General features: G+C 44.5%; 1 protein-coding gene across 1 annotated transcript in view; it reads left to right on the plus strand.

Moving 5' to 3' along the window:
- Window positions 1–23,490, plus strand: part of LOC106584890 (protein prenyltransferase alpha subunit repeat-containing protein 1) — an 83,016-nt gene that overhangs the window by 52,796 nt on the left and 6,730 nt on the right. The window contains exons 5-6 of the mRNA XM_045706657.1: window positions 8,211–8,451; window positions 13,267–13,640. Coding sequence (XP_045562613.1) covers window positions 8,211–8,451; window positions 13,267–13,640 — 615 coding nt within the window. The remainder of the gene's footprint in view (window positions 1–8,210; window positions 8,452–13,266; window positions 13,641–23,490) is intronic.

Below are 23,490 nucleotides of genomic sequence, written 5' to 3' on the forward strand. Positions count from 1 at the left end.
TGGTGTGAAAATTTGCTGGCTAACAAAGTCAGACAGCTAGCTTTAGCTAGCTAGTTAAAGTTACAACATCAGATGAGCTAACGTTAGCTATAGTATTAACTGGTATATGACTCTTAACGTTCCTCAAGCTATAACATTGTTAGTTGCTCACTGGATCCTGACGGAAATCTGAAATCATAGATGATAGCTAGCTATCATCTATGAATTGTTAAATGACTTGTTAGATATTACTGCATTGTTGGAACTAGAAGCACAAGCATTTCTCTACACTCGCAATAATGTCTGCTAACCATGTGTATTTGACCAATAAAATTAGATTTGATGTTTTCCCTCTAGTTTTCAGAATGAAAGAATTAGGTGAAGATAAGGCATTGTTTGTTTAACAAGTGGATTCAGGGATTAAGTGTAGCTGGAGCTGGGCCTGGTTTAAGCTGGATGTCACTATAGAGGTGAAAGGAACACCACACACTTTCCCTCTTTCTCAGTTTTTCAATAAGGTGGATAAAAAGGGGTATGCCAGGTGTACTCTCTGCCTGAAATAGATAAATTATGCCAACAATTGTAGAACAGTTGTCCACAGGCAGACTGTGTACAATGTAATAACGTGCAGTGTAGCCCAGATACTGCCCAGATGTAGCCCAGATACTGCCCACCACCAGCACCATTCCACCAGGGGCCAGAGAAGATTAGGGAACAAGAGGCTCAGCTTCCTGTGCCCACTGTAGACTGCATAGCAAATGCAGAGGTACGTGTGTTAGGTAATTAGCATCACTATTTGAGAAGTCAGCATAGCACGTTAGGAAAATTTAGTGTGCAATTTACACAAGATATGTAGTGTGCCTGCTTTTAGTTAATTTCCGAATTTGTGTCTTCTAGGTGTTGTGACATGACTATCATTAATGCGATGACATGCTATTTATCGAATAATTAACTGTGTAATTATTACGTGATTAAATTAATCATGTAACAATTAACTCATTAGTAACCTGGGGCCCCACGGGAAAAGTTTGTTTAATGAGTTACCGTTTCCCGAATTAACTCAAATATCAATTTTGATATCATAGCAGTCAATCATTTCCTCATATCAGTCTCATTCTGAATGTTGCATAATCCGTTAAATATGCACGAACCCTAGTCTACATGATGGCTCAGCGATACACAAATTGGCTTAATTATTTATTTACCAACTAAATAATCACACAGAATTACATAAACACAGAGAATAGATTATACATTGATTACTAATATAATGCAATGAAAAGTCCCTAGTGTACTAAACCGATATGACAGCTTGTTACACAATGAAAGGGATGGGGGAAAGAAAGAGCGGGAGAAGGAGAGACAAATGAATTAAACTATCGTACATACAGTTGAATAATACGCTCATCGTCAGTATGGCTATTTAGCAGCATAACAACAGCTCATTCGGATTTGGAAATGCAATGTACATTATTACGCTTGTATGTCTTTGTTGTCTTTTTTTGTTGAAATTGCCCGATCCGTGGAACAGTCTAGGCTTTCTTTACATTTTTTAGCTGAGTTAGGTTCACATTAACCACTTTATTTTGCACACAGAGACTGATCATGTAGATCATATTCTATTCTTGACATATGTTGTTTAATTAGTTGAAACCTGCATTTCCCCGTGCAGGGATTCTTTGCATGTTTCAGTGCAAAACAAAAGTGTCACCTTTTTGGGTCCTCACCAGTTTGCATCCCTGATATTTATGCTTGTATGTCTGTCGTCTTTCTCTGTTGAAATCGCCCGATCCGTCTGTGACGAAAAGTCTCTGGTTGTGTAAGTCTCTGATTGTCCACCAGAGATCACCATGTCCTTACGCCAGTAGCAACCCTGCCACTGCTCCATGTTTTCTGGTCTAATGTAAATTTAGTTAGGAGTCCTTTATAAGCACTCTGGATAAAGGGGCGTTCCATCCTTTTGGCATGTCTGTGCTTATGTGGGCATGGTTACTGACTGGGTAAAACTTTACATGAAAAACAATTATCTTATTTAGAAGGCTAGAATCACATTTCATCTTCTCACAAATAGTTTCAGATTTAATTATATAAGTTTTACAACATTTAGATGTAACTCTGACATATACATTGGAAGGTCTTAGTTACAATGTTTCCGTTATAACGTCTTTAATGATATTACCAAACAATAAATGCTGACATGATTGTTCTTTAAGTCCCTCCTGACCATTTCCCACATCATTTGTGTTAGGAATATTGTTTCATTATCCACTTTTGGATGTTGTAGTTTTGGCGGGAAGAATCTGCTTGTAACAGAAGGGTTATTTCCCCTCAATACTGCATGGCCAATAAGAGACAGTTCCTGCAAGGTATTTATGACCGTCATAAAACTGGCCAACTACCCCAGGAGAGGGCGGTCTTGAAACCTTTGTTTAGCCGGCACCTTTTATCTCCATCCAGGAGGGCAAGTCATGACATAGGCTATGGTCATTGGTGTCCTAGCAGAGCATTCCCTCCCCTTTGCTATTGCTCCAGTAATTGTTGAGCTAGTGCAAAATCTTGCCATTGACAAGGTGGCTTTGGAGAGGATGAAGCTCTCGAGAACTGCAGCATCCTACAAGATGGTCAATGGCCTAGGGCGGACCTTCTCCGAAAGGACCTTCTCAAACCTGAGGTTTCCTTTTTCTTTGAACTTGGATGAGAGCACATCTAACAGCAACAAAAAGGTTGTTCTCATATTTAATTATTGTTATCTTATCAATTTGGCATTCTATTATCTATTATCTATTCTATTATCTCTAATCGTATCTTACATTGTTGGAGAGCTCAAGTAGAACGCATTTAATTGTCCAGTCAACATCTGTTTACTGTGCATTTGACAAAATAACCCTGATTTTGTTTGGTTTGATTTTTGAAGGTCCTCTCCATGCTGGTAAGCTACTACCATGATGACATCCAAAAGGTGGTGGTGGAGCACTTGGGGTCCCTGGAGGTCATAAAGGTGAATGCCGTCAGCTTAGACAGCGCGCTCTGCGACTTCTTCAACCATAACATCCAATGGAAATATCTGGTGAGCATGATGATGGATTCTTGTAGGGTCATGAGAGGTAGCAAGACCGGCATCGAGACAAAGATCCTTCCAACCCTGCTCGACATTGATGGAGTCTCCTGTCATCACATCCACAATGCAGCAAAGAAGTTTGCAGAGCCCTTCGACCACCACCTTGAGCAGCTCTTCAATGATCTGCACACTGATCATCAGCGGTCTCCAGATCAAGTAAAAACAAGTATATTTTAAAGTTTGGTATTTACTTATCACTCAATGAATGAAATCTTTATTCATGAATTCATCATACTGAATTTATTCCAAATCTATCGTGTTTATGTGCAATCCTACCTTAAATGACAAAGAACAATAAAGGGGCAGTGTAAGGAAATAAATAATTTCATAGTCTCTCTCTTTTTGTCAAGTGATGTACCTCAAGGATATATGCCTGCCTCCAGTCCTCAGAGGTTTGTGCCCCATCGCTGGCTGTCCGCATATGATGTCAGCATTTCGACACACAGAATGCTGTACTACGGGTTCCCGAACAACGAGGACCAGGAGCTGTAATAGGACCCACTGGAACACATTTATAAAGAACACCACGTGAGCGAGAAGGCACAAGCGCGGATCAAGTCTTTGCATGAGGACCTCAACAGAAAAGGTGAAGATCATCACTAGTTCTATGTTCAAATGTTATTAGTCACATGCGCCAAATACAACAGGTTACAGTGTAATGCTTACTTACAAGCCCCGAACCAACAATGCAGTTTAGAAAATATGAATAAGAATAAGAAATAAAAGGAACAAGTAATTAAAGAGCCGCAGTAAATAACAATAACGAGACTATATACGGGGGTACCAGTGTCAATGTGCGGGGGCACCGGTTAGTCGAGGTAATTGAGGTAATATGTACATGTAGGTAGAGTTATTAAAGTGACTATGCATAGATAATAACAGAGTAGCAGCGGCGTAAAAGAGGGGGTGGGGGGGTTGGGCAATGCAAATAGTCTGGGTAGCCATTTGATTGATGTTTAAGAGTCTTATTGCTTGGGGGTAGAAGCTGTTTAGAAGCCTCTTGGACCTAGACTTGGCGCTCCGGTACTGCTTACCGTGCGGTATCAGAGAGAACAGTCTATGACTGGGGTGGCTGGGGTCTTTGACAATTTTTATGGCCTTCTTCTGACACCGCCTGTTATAGAGGTCCTGGATGGCAGAAAGCTTGGCCCCAGTGATGTACTGGGCCGTACGCACTACCCTCTGTAGTGCCCTGCTGTCGGAGGCCGAGCAGTTGCCATACCAGGCAGTGATGCAACCCCTCAGGATGCTTTCGATGGTGCAGCTGTAGAACCTTTTGAGGATCTGAGGACCCATGCCAAATTTTTTCAGTCTCCTGAGGGGGAATAGGCTTTGTTGTGCGTCTTCACGACTGTCTTGGTGTGCTTGGACCATGTTAGTTTGTTGGTGATGTGGACACCACGAAACTTGAAGCTCTCAACCTGCTCCACTACAGCCCAGTCGATGAGAATGGGGGCGTGCTCGGTCCTCCTTTTCCTGTAGTCTACAATCATCTCCTTTGTCTTGATCACGTTGAGGAAGAGGTTGTTGTCCTGGCACCACCCGGCCAGGTCTCTGACCACCTCCTTATAGGATGTCTCGTCGTTGTTGGTGATCAGACCTACCACTGTTGTGTCATTGGCAAACTTAATGGTGGTGTTGGAGTAGTGCCTGGCGGGGCCCCTGAGGGGCCCTGTGGTGAGGATCAGCATGGCAGATGTGTTGTTACCTACCCTTACCACCTGGTGGCAGCCCGTCAGTCCAGGATTCAGTTGCAGAGGGAGGTGTTTAGTCCCAGGGTCCTTAGCTTATTGATGAGCTTTGAGGTCACTATGGCGTTGAACTCTGAGCTGTAGTCAATGAATAGCATTCTCATATAGGTTCCTTTTGTCCAGGTGGGAAAGGGCAGTGGTGAGTGCAATAGAGATTGCATCATCTGTTAGGTCGGTATGCAAATTGGAGTGGGTCTTGTGTTTCTGGGATAATGGTGTTGATGTGAGCCATGTCCAGCCTTTCAAAGCACTTCATGGCTACAGACGTGAGTGCTACGGGTCGGTTACCTTAGTGTTCTTGTGCACAGGGACTATGGTGGTCTGCTTGAAACATGTTGGTATTACAGACTCGGACAGGGAGAGGTTGAAAATGTCAGTGAAGGCTGCCAGTTGGTCAGCCTGCGGCCTTGTGAATGTTGACCTGTTTAAAGGTCTTACTCACATCTGCTACGGAGAGCTTGATCACACAGTCGTCCGGAACAGCTGGTGCTCTCATGCATGTTTTAGTGTTATTTGCCTTGAAGCGAGCATAGAAGTTATTTTGCCTGTCTGGTAGGCTTGTGTCACTGGGCAGCTCTTGGCTGTGATTCCCTTTGTGGTCTGTAGTGGTTTACAAGCCCTGCCATGGTTACCAGTGATGAGCAAAATGTACCTTATTGACACTTAACTTACTGATTCTGTTTTCACAGGCATGACACAGCAAGGAAAAGACAGAAAGAAGAGTGACCAGGAAGGTGTGGCATGAGGGCACTACAACTGACCTACAACTCAGAATTTACGTGGGTGTACTGCCTATCATGAAGGAACACGTAATGGTTTTCCAGGTGGGTATTTTCTATCAGCGACTGTTGGCTACACCTGTGTATAAACAATGTTGTATTTCACAACAGCTTGTTTTACATTCACAGGGTAGCCAGACGTTGGTATATACGCTCCACGACAAGCAGCTTGAAACTTTTCAATGCTGAATACATCACTAAAGTGTCACCCAAGACTATGGGAGTGATGGTACTTAAGGAGAAGATGCTGCTGTTTGCCAGGGAGATGTATGTGGGGCGGGAAGCAGATGGATTCTGAACCAGGAATCCTAATCATGCTGTTAGTACCCTACAATTTAATTACATTTAATACTTTTTTTTTTTTCTTCATTGTTTCAAAACAGTTTTGTGGTGTTCTATATTTCAGCTGCTGAAGTCTTTCATGGAACAGGTCACCAAAGCCTTGCAAAGTCACACACTGAGGTCACTGTCTGCTCTGGACACGATTTTGAGAGGCCACTTGCAGGCAGCGATCCAGTTGAAGAAGCTGAGCGCAATGTTGAGCCACCTCTCACTTGCCGGCAGTGATCTCCACCAGGAGATCATGCGATACAACATTGATCCATGCCTGGCCAGCTTCAAGGAGGGAGATGACATGGTGGAGTGGTGGGCTCATGTCTTGGCCCAGACACTGTATCCAGCCCTGGGTAATGTGGTGGAAGGTGCCCTCTCTGTCTTTCATGGTCCCAGGGTTGAATCTTCATTTAGCTGGATGAACGACATCATTGATACACGAAGCACCAACATCAACATCTCAACTTTCAATGCAATACAGACCAGGCAGAAGACCGCAGTGGAGATGTTTAAATGGGAGGATGCAAGGTTTAGAGAGGTGGACTGAAGGCTCTGCAGAAACATCAGGTCAGCAGGAACAGTAGATAAGACCCAGTGGCAGCGGAGTCTGCTGGAAGACCAAAGACGACATCTCGGGTATGGCTGTCAGCCATCTGGAAGCGCTCAGGAGAGCAAGACGGCGGTAGCTGAAGAGGAGAAGAGGGCAAGGCTCAAGCATGCCACAAAACAGCGCAAGCGGGCACTTGAAATACTTGTCCAGGTTATGAAAAAGAAGTAGGGGAAAACCCTCTACCCAGCCCTCTACTTCCCTCCAGTACTCTCCCTTTGTCAAATAAATCCCAAATTGTTCCTGGCCTAGGACGCAGCATCCGAGGCCTGTTTTCTGCCACCATTTACCTTAATTTGATGGGCTATATTTTTATGTTTGCAATTCAGATATTTTTTTTCAGAAAGTGTTCTGAAACTGTATGTGGGTATAGGAAAGAGTTCTATTTGGGTTTCATTTAACTTTTCCTCAGATATGTTCTGTTCTGTTGGGCAGAACAGCATCAGAGGGACTGTTCCTGAAAGCTAGATCAATGAGTTAACTAGCTAACTTCTCAGAATATCTTGAAATAACTCTATCTTTGGAGAACTATTGACCTAAAATGTATGTGGTATTATATTGACTCGACTACATAAACCAGTATAAAATATAAATGTATTGTTTATTTTGTGGACTTGAGTGTCATGTGCAGTAAAGTATGGCAACAAATAACATTGGATTGTTTTCCTTAAAATGTTTAGCTATGAGTTAGGTTCACATTAACCACTTTCTATTTTACACACAGAGACTGATCATGTAGATCATATTCTTTGTTGGTTAATTAATATACAGATTCAGCCTAAAAGTCACTAGAAATTTGAATTTGAAAGCTGATTTACAGTTAAAAAAAATCCCCTTAACACATGTTTTGTGTTTTTCAGTGCAAAGAAAATGTGTCACCTTGTTTGGACAGTTTGCATCCCTGCCACTGTGAAGCATAGAGAAGGAGTTGTGATGGTGTGGGGGTGCTTTGCTCGTGACACAGTCAGTGATTTATTTAGGATTCAAGGCACACTTAACCAGCATGGTTATCACAGCATTCTGCAGCGATACGCCATCCCATCTGGTTTGCGCTTAGTGGGACTATTATTTGTTTTTCAACAGGACAATGACCCAACTCACCCCCAGTCTGTGTAAGGGCTATTTGACCAAGAAGGAGAGTGATGGAGTATATCTATATATCTTTTACAAATGTTAGAATTTGTTTTCCACTTTGACGTTAGAGTATTCCGTGTAGATCGTTGACCAAAAAATTACAATTAAATCAATTTTAATACCACGTTGTAGCACAACAAAATGTGTAGAAAGTCAAGGTGTGAATAGTTTCTGAAGGCACTGTGTATGGCCGTATATGGTGTGTACAGGACATGATCTAACTGGCCCAAAATGACCCCTCATCTGGCCAGCAAAGTGTTTAGCAGCCTGAGAAGGCTGTGGTTGCACAATGCATTCTGAGAATGTCATCGCAGTTGATAGGTCACTTACGTAGCTGTTTTGTATTGATGTTATCCAGGCCTTTTGTCCTGGCTCTGTTGTTGAACCAGATGCTTACTATAGGCTCGGTTGGTTCTGGGTTTAGGGCTGTTTTGGGAGCCGAGGGTATTTGAGGTGCGTGTGTGTGTTCAGTCAGTGTATATAGTTAAACATTCCCCCTGTGTTTCCAGGCGCTGGGTACTACAGCAGGTGCTACGGGAGTGTTCTTCCCCCAGCTCAGACAGGAAGAAGCAGGGTGACAGTGACTTGCGTGACGCAGCAGAGAGGACGCAGCTTAGTGAGCGCCTCCACAGGGTTCTACACGACGAGATGAAGGTATGCGCCGACGCCGCCAGCCGCTACCCTAGCAACTACAACGCCTGGTCACACCGTATCTGGGTCCTGCAGAACATGGCCCAGGGCAACCTGAAGGTAGGAGTAGGACGAGATAGGGTCTCTTTCTCTCTGCCTCTCTCTCTCTGCCTCTCCCTCTCTCTCTCTCTCTCTCTCTCTCTCTCTCTCTCTGCCTCTCTCTCTCAATTCAATTGACTTTATTGACATGGCAAGTTCATTATTACTTACATTGTCAAAGTATACATATAGAAAAAAATAATAAATATATATATATATATATATATATATACATTGCTCAAAAAAATAAAGGGAACACTTAAACAACACAATGTAACTCCAAGTCAATCACACTTCTGTGAAATCAAACTGTCCACTTAGGAAGCAACACTGATTGACAAATTTCACATGCTGTTGTGCAAATGGAATAGACAAAAGGTGGAAATTATAGGCAATTAGCAAGACACCCCCATTAAAGGAGTGGTTTGCAGGTGGGGACCAAAGACCACTTCTCAGTTCCTATGCTTCCTGGCTGATGTTTTGGTCACTTTTGAATGCTGGCGGTGCTTTCACTCTAGTAGTAGCATGAGACGGAGTCTACAACCCACACAAGTGGCTCAGGTAGTGCAGCTCATCCAGGATGGCACATCAATGCGAGCTGTGGCAAGAAGGTTTGCTGTGTCTGTCAACGTAGTGTCCAGAGCATGGAGGCGCTACCAGGAGACAGGCCAGTACATCAGGAGACGTGGAGGAGGCCGTAGGAGGGCAACAACCCAGCAGCAGGACCGCTACCTCCGCCTTAGTGCAAGGAGGAGCAGGAGAAGCACTGCCAGAGCCCTGCAAAATGACCTCCAGCAGGCCACAAATGTGCATGTGTCTGCTCAAACAGTCAGAAACAGACTCCATGAGGGTGGTATGAGGGCCCGACGTCCACAGGTGGGGGTTGTGCTTACAGCCCAACACCGTGCAGGATGTTTGGCATTTGCCAGAGAACACCAAGATTGGCAAATTTGCCACTGGCACCCTGTGCTCTTCACAGATGAAAGCAGGTTCACACTGAGCACGTGACAGAGTCTGGAGACGCCGTGGAGAACGTTCTGCTGCCTGCAACATCCTCCAGCATGACCGGTTTGGCGGTGGGTCAGTCATGGTGTGAGGTGGCATTTATTTGGGGGGCCGCACAGCCCTCCATGTGCTCGCCAGAGGTAGCCTGACTGCCGATAGGTACCGAGATGAGATCCTCAGACCCCTTGTGAGACCATATGCTGGTGCGGTTGGCCCTGGGTTCCTCCTAATGCAAGACAATGCTAGACCTTTTTTTTTTTTTTTTGTCATTTAGCAGACGCTCTTATCCAGAGCGACTTACAGTAGTGAATGCATACACCTCATGTGGCTGGAGTGTGTCAGCAGTTCCTGCAAGAGGAAGGCATTGATGCTATGGACTAGCCCGCCCGTTCCCCAGACCTGAATCCAATTGAGCACATCTGGGACATCATGTCTCGCTCCATCCACCAACGCCACGTTGCACCACAGACTGTCCAGGAGTTGGCGGATGCTTTAGTCCAGGTCTGGGAGGAGATCCCTATGGAGACCATCCGCCACCTCATCAGGAGCATGCCCAGGCGTTGTAGGGAGGTCATACAGGCACGTGGAGGCCACACACACTACTGAGCCTCATTTTGACTTGTTTTAAGGACATTACATCAAAGTTGGATCAGCCTGTAGTGTGGTTTTCCACTTTAATTTTGACTCCAAATCCAGACCTCCATGGGTTGATAAATTGGATTTCCATTGATTATTTTTGTGTGATTTTGTTGTCAGCACATTCAACTATGTAAAGAAAAAAGTATTTAATAAGATTAGGATGTGTTGTGTAAGTGTTCCCTTTTATTTTTTTGAGCAGTATATATATATATATATATATATATATATATATATATATATATATATATATATATATATAAATAAATGGTGGGACCAACAGCAATAATAATACTAGTAGTGGACATGGGATTACCATTAACAACAACTACCACAACAATATTAATCAGAACAACAATACATTAAAGCAATGGTAGTAGACCAGTGTCAACATGACTGAGAAGACACATGACATGGTATGAAAGACAAAACAAAACAAGATGGGAAATATTATTGACATTACATTGCACTTTTTACCGGCTGTCCCTCAGGTTGTGGCAGGAGGACACATATTTGGCTGCCAAAACTGCACATTTTGGCTTTTCACCCTATAAATATTAGATTTTTTCTTCAACTTTTATAGTTTCAAATTCTTTGTATTTAATTATAATTTGGGGAAAGAAATATTCACTTAGCTCTGAGTATTTGTCACAGTGTAATAGGAAATACAGCTCTGTCTCTACCTCTCCCCTGGAGTAGAGTGAGCACAGCCTGTCCTCTCTGGGCAGTCAGGTTTGTCTGTGACGACCGGTCTCTATAGCCAGACTGTGCTTACTGAGTCTGTACCTAGTCAATGTTTTCCTCAGTTTTCTATCAGTCACAGTGGTCAGATAGTCTGCCACCATGTACTGTCTGTTTAGAGCCAAATAGTGTTGAAGTTTATTTAGATTTTTTGTGGTGTCTTTCCAAAAGGTGATATATTTTTCTTTTTGTTTTGTGATGATTTGGTTGGGCAAGAGTGCTATCCTGAGGCTCAATGGGGTTGGTTTGGGTTTGTGAACTGAGCCTCAGAACCAGCTGGCTGAGGGGACTCTTCTCTGGTTTCATCTCTTGACATTGTAGAGCTGTGTGATGGAATGTTTTGGGGTCACTTGTTTTTAGATGGTTGTAAAATTTGATGGCTCTTTTTTCTATTCGAATGAGGAGGGGGCATTGGCCCAATTCTGCTCTACAGTGAGGGAAAAAAGTATTTGATCCCCTGCTGATTTTGTACGTGTGCCTACTGACAAAGAAATGATCAGTCTATAATTTTAATGGTAGGTTTATTTGAACAGTGAGAGACAGAATAACAACAAAAAAATCCAGAAAAACGCATGTTATAAATTGATTTGCATTTTAATGAGGGAAATAAGTATTTGACCCCTCTGCAAAACATGACTTACTACTTGGTGGCAAAACCCTTGCTGGCAATCACAGAGGTTAGACGTTTCTTGTAGTTGGCTACCAGGTTTGCACACATCTCAGGAGGGATTTTGTCCCACTCCTCTTTGCAGATCTTCTCCAAGTCATTAAGGTTTCGAGGCTGACGTTTGGCAACTCGAACCTTCAGCTCCCTCCACAGATTTTCTATGGGATTACGGTGTGGAGACTGGCTAGGCCACTCCAGGACCTTAATGTGCTTCTTCTTGAGCCACTCCTTTGTTGCCTCTTTCACTCTGTCTCTCTCTCGCTCTGCCTCTGCCTCTCTTTCGCTCTGCCCCTCTCTTGCACTGCCCCTCTCGCTCTGCCCCTCTCTCGCTCTGCCTCTGCCTCTCTCTCACTCTGCCTCTCTCTCTCTCTCTCTCTCTCTCTCTCTCTCTCTCTCTGCCTCTCGCTCTGCCTCTGTCTCTCGGGTCTGCCTCTCGCTCTGCCTCTCTCTCACTCTGCTTCTCTCTAGCTCTGCCTCCCTCTCCCTTTCTCGCTCTACCTCTCTATCGCTCTTCCTCTCTCTCTCGCTCTGCCTCTCGCTCTGCCTCTCTCTCTCTCGCTCTGCCTCTCGCTCTCTCTCTCTCTGCGTCTCGCTCTCTCTCTCGCTCTCTCTCTGCTTCTCTCTGCCTCTCTCTGCCTCTCTCTCTGCTTCTCTCTCTCGCTCTGCCTCTCTGCCTCTCTCTGTCTCTGCCTCTCTCTGTCTTTGCCTCTCTCTCTCTCTGCCGCTCTCTCTCTGCCTCTCTCTCTCACTCTCTGCCTCTTTCTCTGCTTCTCTCTGCCTCTGCCTCTCTCTCGCTCTGCCACTGCCTCTCTCTCGCTCTGCCACTGCCTCTCTCTCGCTCTGCCACTGCCTCTCTCTTGCTCTGCCACTGCCGCTCTGCTTCTCTCTGCCTCTCTCTCACTCGGCCTATCTCTCTCGCTCTGCCACTGCCGCTCTGCTTCTTTCTGCCTCTCTCTTGCTCTGCCTCTCTTTCTCTGCCTCTCTCTCTGCCTCTCTCGGTCTGCCTCTCTCTGCTTCTTCGCCTCTCTCTGCCACTCTCTCTCTCTGTCTGCCTCTTAATTGTATGTTCGTGGTCTCTGTCAAAACATTGACAGCTCTTTCAATGTAACATTGACAGAAAACATCTGTGTGTGCTAGTCAAGCAGGCAACTAGCTATGAATGTTTTCATGCAGCTAGCATGGCTTATACAGTAAGACCAGGGTCTGTGTGTCTCCAGCCCTCGCTGCCTCATATCTCTGGCCTGTCACTGCGTGTTGAGGAGGACAGGAACTTTCTAATCCATTTAACTGATCTGGCGACAGCGCAGGCATTAATGCAGCAAATCCCTAAGGCCAGATCCTAAAATAAGAGGCCTAGGGATTTAAAGGTGGATGGAGTGTTGTGGCTCAGTTGATCCGTTCCTAATTTTTAAGCCATGCCAGGCACTCCTAGGATATGGAGAGATGCTACTGTTTATTAGTACCAGGGATATAGGACTGTGACAAGAGTAGACAGTAGGAATAATTATTTAATAGACACTGCCTGTTATGATAGGATAAGCCTACTTTCTGATCACCCATTGGGGTTTGGTTCTTGTAATGGCTGTCCTGATAGCGTTTGATTGGTCAAATCATGTCTTTGTAAGAAGCCAAATAATTTCCCTCTCTCTTTTGGAATTGCTAGTGTGCACAAGTATAATTCCAACCATAACATAATTGTTTTATTGTTAAAAATGTTTGCAAAGGGCAAATACCTTTGAATGGAAAACCTTGCTTGAATGAGGTCACCTCTCCTTCTCTTTTCCCAGGTCCTCCATGATGAGCTGTCCTCCCTACGTGAGTGGGTCTCCATGCACGTGTCGGACCACAGTGGCTTTCACTACCGCCAGTTTCTGCTCAAGGCCCTGGTCAGGGAGCTCAGCCAGTCCATGCACCACCACCATGCCCCTCGGCCCAGCCTCGGCAGCTCCAGCCCTCGCAGTCCCAGCCCGGACCCCCAGCCAGGCCACCCCCACCACCAGGGTAACGGAGAGGCCACAGCAGCAGCCCCCTGCCCCTCTCCCGCCACCCCAGAGGACCAGTCCTCGGTGCCGGCCGTGCCCCAGCTCTTCCACCAGGAGATGGAGCTGTGTACTGACCTCATCCAGTCCTTCCCCGGACACGAGACACTCTGGTGTCACAGGTACGAGCCCACCGGCCACTGTCACTCAACCTGAGACTACAATGTTAGCCAATCACAGAACACATTTTATTATGAGACGCTCTGGTGTCACAGGTGAGACCAAAGGAGGACCAATCATGGACCAGCACGTTGTTGTATCTAGGGTGCGGCCTAATTTCAGCTAGAGCCATAGCCATAGACACTGTGCAGAGTTTGGCTAACAACCCTCCATATTGGTGGCAAATGCTTTATTATGCCAATCGTTTTTATTGTCCGTTAGACCATTACGATGTTCTCAGGACTCTTCAGTAGTGGATGTGTTGGTGGGTCCCTATCATGTCATATACGGTGCATTCGGAAAGTGTTCAGACCCCTTCACTTTTTCCACATTTTGTTACGTTACAGCCTTATTCTAAAATGGATTAAATCGTTTTTTTCCTCATCAATCTACACACAATACCACACAATGACAAAGCAAAAACAGGTTTTTATAAATTTTTGCAAATGTATTAAAAATACAAAAACTCAAATATCACATTTACATAAGTATTCAGACCCTTTCGCAGCACTTTGTTGAAGCACCTTTGGCAGCAATTACAGCCTCAAGTCTTCTTCGGTATGAAGCTACAAGCTTGGCACACCTGTATTTGGGGAGTTTCTCCCATTCTTCTCTGCAGATCTTCTCAAGCTCTGTCAGGTTGGATGGGGTGCGTCGCTGCACATATATTTTCAGGTTTCTCCAGAGATGTTCAAGTCCGGGCTCTGCCTGGGCCACTCAAGGTCATTCAGAGACTTGTCCAGAAGCCACTCCTGTGTTGTCTTGGCTGTGTGCTTCGGGTCATTGTCCTGTTGGAAGGTGAACCTTTGCCCCCTGTCTGAGGTCCTGAGTGCTCTGGAGCAGGTTTTCATCAAGGATCGCTCTGTACTTTGCTCCGTTCATCTTTCCCTCAATCCTGACTAGTCTCCTAGTCCCTGCCGCTGAAAACATCCCCACAGCATGATGCTACCACCATCATGCTTCACCGTAGGGAGGGTGCCAGGTTTCTTCCAGATGTGGCGCTTGGCATTCAGGCCAAAGAGTTCCATCTTGGTTTCATTAGACAAGAGAATCTTGTTTCTCATGGTCTGAGAGTCCTTTAGGTGTCTTTTGGCAAACTCCAAGCGGGGTGTCATGTGCCTATCACTGAGGTGTGGCTTCCGTCTGGCCACTCTACCATAAAGGCCTGATTGGTGGAGTGCTGCAGAGATGGTTGTTGTTCTGGAAGGTTCTCCCATCTCCACAGAGGAACGCTGGAGCTTTGTCGGAGTGACCATCGGGTTCTTGGTCACCTCCCTGACCAAGGCCCTTCTCCCCAGATTAATCAGTTCGGCCAGGCGGCCAGCTCTAGGAAGAGTATTGGTCGTTCCAAACTTCTTCCATTTAATAATAATGCAGGGCACTGTGTTCTTGGGGACTTGCAATGCTGCAGACTTTTTTTGTGGGACCTTATATAGACAGATGTGTGCCTTTCCAAATCATGTCCAATCAATTGAATATACCATAGGTGGACAATGAAGTTGTAGAAACATCACAAAGAAGATGATCAATGGAAACAGGATGCACCTGAGTTCATTTTGCACCTGAGTGTCATAGCAAATGGTTTGAATAAATGTTTTCGTTTATTATTTTTAATACATTTGCAAAAAAATCTCAACCTGTTTTGACTATCATTATGGGGTATTGTGTGTAGATTGAGGAACTTGATTTATTTAATCCATTTTAGAATAAGGCTGTAATGTAACAAAATGTGGAAAAAGTGAAGGGGTCTGAATACTTTTTTTTTGCTGCAGAACATTCTTTGTTCTTCTAGAGAGGGAGAGAATAGAGATATAGCGAGAGGAAAGAGGGAACAGAGCTACCGAGAGGAAAGAGGGAACAGAGCAAGCGAGTGAGGGCAGAGAGGGAGAACAGAGAGAGGACTGGGGAAAGAGGGAACAGCGAGAGAGGCTGAAGATCAGCTCAGTAAAAAGTGTTTATACCTGACCAGTAGGGCTGGGTGATATATCAAATTATTTTGATAAATTCTAATTGATGTTTTAGCACGATATTTCAAATGCCAATATCGCAAGAATCTGCTGTTCTATTTTTCGTTTTTATGAGTGTTTATGTCCGCTTGTTCTCATGTCTTCATGGTCTCGTCTCCTTCGCTTCTTCTGCTATGATTGTGCACCCTCCCGTTTAAACACACACACACACCAAGCTCCTCCCCTACACACAAAGCTCCTCCCCCTGCCACTCAGAACAACAACGATGAAAGATCACTTCTTCCTCTCTGACAACAAGCAGTTTCAACTCGCTATTTGAGATGGGTCAGAGAATTTAATGTTAATTTCTCTACCATAAGCCGCCTCCAACGTAATTTTAGAGAATTTGGCAGTACGTCCAACCGGCCTCACAACCACAGCCCACGTGTAACCACGCCAGCCCAGGCTTCTTCAACTGCGGTATCACCTTCTTCAGCCACCTGGACAGCTGATGAAACTGGATTTGCACAACAATAATTTAATCTGCGTGCTCGTCTTCCTCAGCAGGGTCTTGAACTGACTACAGTTCGGCGTCGTAACCGACTTCAGTGGGCAAATGCTCACCTTAGATGGCCACTGGCCCACGGGAGAAGTGTGCTCTTCACGGATGAATCCCGGTTTCAACTGTACCGGGTAGATGGCAGACAGAGTGTATGGCAGACGGCGTCGTGTGGGCAAGCGGTTTGCTGATGTCAACATTGTTAACAGAGTGCCCCATGGTGGCCGTGGGGTTATGGTATGGGCAGGAATAAACTACGGTCAACGAACACAATTGCATTTTATAGATGGCAATTTGAATGCACAGAGATTCAGTGACGAGATCCCGTGGCCCATGTCGTGCCATTTATCCGCCGCCATCACCTCCTGTTTCAATACACGGCCCCATGTCGCAAGGATCTTTACACAATTCCTGGACTCTGAAAATGTCCCAGTTCTTCCATGGCCTGCATATTCACCAGACATGTCACCCATTGAGCATGTTTGGGATGCTCTGGATCGATGTGTACGACAGTGTGTTCCAGTTCCCACAAATATCCAGCAACTTCGCACAGTCCTTGAAGAGGAGTGGGACAACATTCCACAGGCCATAATCAACAGCCTAATCAATTCTATGTGAAGCAGATGTGTCACGCTGCATGAGGCAAATGGTGGTCACACCAGATACTGACTGGTTTTCTGATCGACGCCCTTACTTTTTGTATTAAGTTATCTGTGATTATCGTATGCTTACTTCCAATTAAGGGCTTCGCCGAGGGCCGGGAACAGCCCTTAGGATGGAGTTGTCACATGATTATCCCAGGATTCGAGGGGCCTTATTGCTTTTATAAAACAGTTGCCAACAATTTATAAAAATATAAATTACATTTTTTCATTAAAAAACATTATTTTTAACAAGGCAATTTGTTTTTGTATTTTGAAGTTGCTTCCCAAGCGGGCTGGTCATTAGTTATTTTCTCATGTTTTGACCTAGTTGTTAATGCTAATCATTCTATTCATTCGATGTTGTTATGCTAAACAAATCATTGGCATGTAGCTAGCTAGCAGAGATTCAATGAGGATGATTGACAAGAACTTCAATAAACAATGATTTAATAAATATCCAATAGGCCTACATGGGCAACAACTATTATTGTTGCAGAGTCCGAACTAACCAAGCTAGTGGGTGATGTTTTATAGTGATGTTTCCGTTGATGGCACAAGAGTGGACGAACTGTCAATGGTCCTGGAACTGGTTGGTGACAGCCAGTGCTTGCCTCTTTGGCGGAGAATGGGACGTCCCACTCACATCATTGCGAGCTAAAATGGCACTCCAGTGCTTTCTATTCTCCATGTTAGGGGCTGCCAATAACTCTTGAGTGAGCTCTTGGACTGATGGCATCTCAAGCCATTATTTCCCTTGCCTCCAGGCCTGCATCAGATAACTTTTGCTTGCTACCCAAGCAGGCTGGTCATTTGTTATTTTCTCATGTTTTGACCCAGTCGTTAATTCTAATCATTCTATTCATTCGACTTTGTTATGCTAAACAAATCATTGGCATGTATCTAGCTAGCAGAGATTCAGTGATTGACAAGAACTTCAATAAATAATGTTTTAATAAATATCCAATAGGCATACATAGGCCGCACATGCGCTGGTTAATGAATTAATGGAATTCTGAGTGTTTACGTATTCCATGTTGAATTATTAGTTTCATGCTTCTTCTTGGGCTTGGTAGAGATCACATTTGTAAAATGATACATTGTTGCACAGATCGTAGAGGCAGACAGAAGGGTTTATACAACTCCCAACTGTTGCAAACCAAATAGTAGCATGGAAAAAATAATGTGAAGGCGCCTTTTTCCCAAACGAGATGATGTTTTTGAATTTACAGTCAGGGCTGAGGCACAGTGGAATTATGACATTAACATGTCATGGTATTTTACAGTTGTTATCCCACAACTCCCACATATCACTCAATCAGCATCCAGGATCCAAACAACACATTTTATAATTTTCTAAATTGCCTGTTACAAGAGGTTTATTGGTGAATGTGCATTATGAATACTTACTTTACTTATACCCCACCCGGGACGAAGAGGACTAAGGCTGTAACAATCTTCTGCCACTGGTGTCTGTCTTTGGCCACAATTTGTGCCCTGTCCCATGAAAGACCCATCTCTCCCAGCTCAGCCACCACTGTCCGTCACCATGTTGTTTTTGGCCTACGTCACTTGCGCTTTCCAGTTGGTATCCATCTGAGGGCATCTGGGGATCCTTTCTGGCAGCATCCTCAGCACATGACCAAGCGAACACAACCTGCATATATTTATTTCCAGGACAATCTTCTTACAGCCCGTCCTCCTGTACAGGTTCTCGTTAGAGATCTTGTTTGGCCGGAAGATGTTGGAGATCTTACGGAGGCAACCATTGTGGAAGGCATCAACCCTGCTCATCTCACTACTGACTACCCTCCAGCACTCAGAGCCATATAAAAGCAGTGACTTCACATTGCTATTATAAATCCTGAAATTAGTTTGAGTCTGTATTAGGGTTGCAAAGGGTCAGAAAGTTTCCGGTAAGTTTCCATGGGAAGTTTAGCCCGGGAATTTGGGTAATTTTGCTTAAATTCATCAAAAAAGTTAGCTTATAACAGTGAACCTTTTTTGTGGGATACACATAAGGCAATTCTAGGTCTTGTGGCATATTTTGGTTAAACTATCCCCAATTCAATGGAATTGCAACCCTATGCATGCACAGTGCATTCTTCCATCACATGTGCAGCTGATTCTCAAGATCTTGCACACTAATGAGATGCTATTGAGGCCACACTACTACACTGTCTGAGCCAAGGACTACATGATTTCTGGTAAGTTTCGATTACAATACTGGGTGGGGTGAATATATTTTATATGACATAGTGGTTAGAGCATTGGACTAGTAACCGAAAGGTTGTAAAATTGCATCCCCAAGCTGACAAGGTACAAAATTATGAGTCAGACACCTTATCGATAGCAACAGTTCATGGTCCTCCTGGAATGATAATTTTTTTTAATCAATGGAGGAACGTAGTCAGAGAAATGCTGATGAATATCTTACGCGAGCTGTGTATGCAACTGGTTCACCTCTGATGCTCACAGGCAATGTGTATTGGAAGAGATTTCTGAATGTTCTTTGCCCAGCATACACCCCTCCAACCAGACATACACAACTCAGTTGCTGGATGCAGAGTTCAACAGAGATCAAGTGAAGGTCAAGCAAATCATAGAGAAAGCAGACTGTATTGCAATCCTCTCTGATGGGTGGTCAAATGTTTGTGGGCAAGGAATAATTAACTACATCATCTCCACCTCTCAACCAGTATTCTACAAGAGCACAGACACAAGGGACAACAGACACACCGGTCTCTACATTGCAGATGAGCTGAAGGCAGTCATCAATGATCTTGGACCACAGAAGTTTTTTTCACTGGTGACAGACAATGCTGCAAACATGAAGGCAGCTTGGTCTAAAGTGGAGGAGTCCTACATTCACATCACACCCATTGGCTGTGCTGCTCATGCATTGAATCTGCTCCTCAAGGACATCATGGTACTGAAAACAATTAATACACTCTACAGGAAAGCCAAGGAAATGGTTAGTTATGTGAAGGGCCATCAAGTTAGTCTGAAGAATAAGAGCACCACATTGAAGCTGCCCAGCAACACCCGTTGGGGTGGTGTTGTCATCATGTTTGACATCTCCTGGAGGGGAAGGAGTCTCTCCAAGAAATGGCCATATCACAGTCTGCCGATATGGACAGCCCCATCAAGAGGATCCTCCTGGATTATGTATTTTGGGAGAGAGTGGTAAGCAGCCTGATACTCCTGAAACCTATAGCAGTAGCCATTGCATGGATTGAGGGAGACAATGCCATCCTGTTTGATGTTCAGACTCTGCTTGCAGATGTAAGAGAATAATTCCCTATTGCCCTGCCCACTTCACTGTTGCTCCAAGCAGAGGAAACTGCAGTTCTGAAATGCATCAAAAAGACTTCAGCCTGAAGCCCATACACGCCACAGCGTACATGTTGGACCCTAAGTATGCTGGCAAGAGCATCCTGTCTGGTGCAGAGGTCAACAAGGCCTAAGGTCTCTCCACCTTGGCCTGGATGACAGCAAGGTTCTTGGCAGTCTGGCGAAGTACACTTCCAAGCAAGGGCTTTGGGATGGAGATGCAATATGGCAGTCGTGCCAACATCTCATCAGCCACCTGGTTTTAAGGGACTTTGTGGATCTGAGGCTCTTTCCCCGTTGCCTCCATCATCCTCCAAATCCCACCAACATCAATCGCTTCAGAGTGCAACTGGTCCCTGTTTGGGAACACACGCACCAAATCACGCAACAGGCTGACCAATACAAGGGTTGAAAAATTGGTGGCCATCGGGCAAATTTGAGGCATTTTGAGCCTGACAACCAGCCATCCACAACAAGGTTGGAAAGTGACAGTGAAGATGAGGCCTCAGAGTCTGATGTTCAAGAGGTGGACATTGAGGAGGTCCAGGGAGAACACATGGAAGCCTGAGAGGAAGACAACCAAAGCTTTAGTTTCTAGACTATCATTTTACAGATGTATGTTGAAAAGGTTTTTGGGAGATGCGATGGATCATTGGGGATCATTCAATATTCCCTTTGTTGTTCAGTGAAATCATCCCATGTGAAGAGTCAACTCATTTAATTAAAGTTCAGTTCGTAACTGAATCGTTTTTTTTTTTCTATTGGAAGGATTTAATAATTTTCAATTATGTCTACTTATGATAAGGTAAAAGGTTTATGTTTTTGTCTCCATATTATATGGTAAATATATCCAATGCAAAAAACATCTACATTTAAATGGTATATTTATTAATTTGCATATATTTCTGTTAATTCCCATATATTCCTCTTAATTCTGACGAAAGGTTTCCACCTCTGCATATTCCCCAAAATGTCCAACCCTAGTCTGTATACTGTTGAGCTCCATATGGGATGGAGTCGACTGAAAGCTCCTCTGGTTTTGTTTTGTCGGGCTCCTTTGTCACTGCTGATTAGGCTTACAAGTTAGGTGATGTTGTCGACAAACTCAAGCACCTCTCCATCAATGTTAATTGTAGGTGTTGGTGATGTATTAATTCTCATGGCTTGGGTCTTCTGTGTGTTGATATGGAGACCAGTCTGTTTAGCATACATGCAGAGTCTGTCTAACTTCTCCTGGAGGTGGATGTGTTTAGATGATATAGGGTCCAGATCATCAGCAAAGTCCTCCAGATGAGGGAAGAGGGTCCTCTGGATTCCTCTGGAATTGTCAGATGTTGTTTGACGCATTACCCAGTCGATGGTAACAAGAAAAAGGATCGAAGAATGGATACAACTTTGTCTGACACCAGACTTGAAATTACTCTGTAGGAGAACTATAAAGGATGATGCTACATTCGAAGTGTTCATAGAACTTCCCAATGAGGTTGACAATCTTAGGTGGTATTCCGTAGGCTCCTAGGACCCTCCATAAGCTCTCATGGTGAACACTATCGAATGCCTTCTTGAAATCAGTAAAGTTGATTTAGAGGAGTGCATTCCACTCGGCACTGCTCGATGATGTTGTGCAGGGCAAAGATCTGGTTAATGCATGCTCTTCCTTTGCGGATCCCTGCTTGTTCTTGTCTGAGTTTGTCATCAACAGCAATGTCAATCCTTTTGAGGTGTATCCTGCAGAAGATGTAAACTCAGCAAAAAAAAGAAACGTCCTTTTCAGGACCCTGTCTTTCAAAGATGATCAGTAAAAATCCAAATAACTTCACAGATCTTCATTGTAAAGGGTTTAAAGACTGTTTCCCATGCTTGTTCAATGAACCATAAACAGTTAATGAACATGCACCTGTGGAACGGTCGTTAAGACACTAACAGCTTACAGACGGTAGACAATTAAGGTCACAGTTATGAAAACTTAGGACACTAAAGAGGCCTTTCTACTGACTCTGAAAAACACCAAAAGAAAGATGCCCTGTTGTAAGGCAGGTCCTCACCAGACATCACTGGCAACAACGTCGCCTATGGACACAAAGCCACTGTCGCTGGACCAGTCAGGACTGGCAAAACGTGTTCTTCACTGATGAGTCGCGGTTTTGTCTCACCAGAGGTGATGGACGGATTTGCGTTTATCGTTGAAGGAATGAGCATTACACCGGGGCCTGTACTCTGGAGCGGGATCGATTTGGAGGTGGAGGGTCCGTCATGGTCTGGGGCGGTGTCTCACAGCATCATCGGACTGAGCTTGTTGTCATTGCAGGCAATCTCAACGCTGTGTGTTACAGGGAAGACATCTTCCTCCCTCATGTGGTACCCTTCCTGCAGGCTCTTCCTGACATGACCCACCACAGCATGACAATGCCACCAGCCACACTGCTCGTCTTGTGCGTGATTTCCTGCAAGACAGGAATGCCAGTGTTCTTCCATGGCCAGCGAAGAGCCCGGATCTCAATCCCATTGAGCACGTCTGGGACCTGTTGGATCGCAGGGTGAGGGCTAGTTCCATTCCCCCCAGAAATGTCCGGGAACTTGCAGGTGCCTTGGTGGAAGAGTGGGGTAACATCTCACAGCAAGAACTGGCAAATCTGGTGCAGTCCATGAGGAGGAGATGCACTGCAGTACTTAATGCAGCTGGTGGCCACACCAGATACTGATTGTTGCTTTTGATTTTTTTTATTCAATTTATGTTAGTCACGTCTGTGGAACTTGTTCAGTTTATGTCTCAGTTGTTGAATCTTGTTTTGTTCATACAAATATTTACACATGTTAAGTTTGCTGAAAATTAACACAGTTGACAGTGAGAGGACGCTTATTTTTTTAGTTGCCAGTTGTCACAGTCGCTGAGGTTTCCTTTCTTTGGCAGTTTGACGATAAGGCCTTTTCTCTAGTCTTGTGGTAAGATATCATGCTCCCAGATCTTGCAAAAGATATCAGTCAGCACCATGGTAGCTGTGTTGACATCAGCTTTAAGTAACTCAGCGTGCAGAGAGTCTTCATAAGCCTTGATGGCTGCTTGGACCTCTGCTTCAACAGGTGGGCCTGTGTCAATACCATCAATCTCGTCCGAGGTTGGTGGGTCTTTGTATCATAAGGCTTTGGCCAGTTGACAACCTCTTCAAAGTGCTGGACCCATCTTGCAGGTTGTTCCTCTTTGGTTGTTTTACCTTGTTTGTCTTTGACTGGCATTGTGTGGTTGCTAACTTGGGCCACAGAGCTGTCTTGTGATCTTATTTACAGTACTTAGTTCTCCTCTTGCTGCAGCTTGTTCTGCCTCACTGACCAATTA

Source organism: Salmo salar, chromosome ssa24, assembly GCF_905237065.1.
Source record: "Salmo salar chromosome ssa24, Ssal_v3.1, whole genome shotgun sequence".
NCBI lineage: Eukaryota > Metazoa > Chordata > Actinopteri > Salmoniformes > Salmonidae > Salmo > Salmo salar.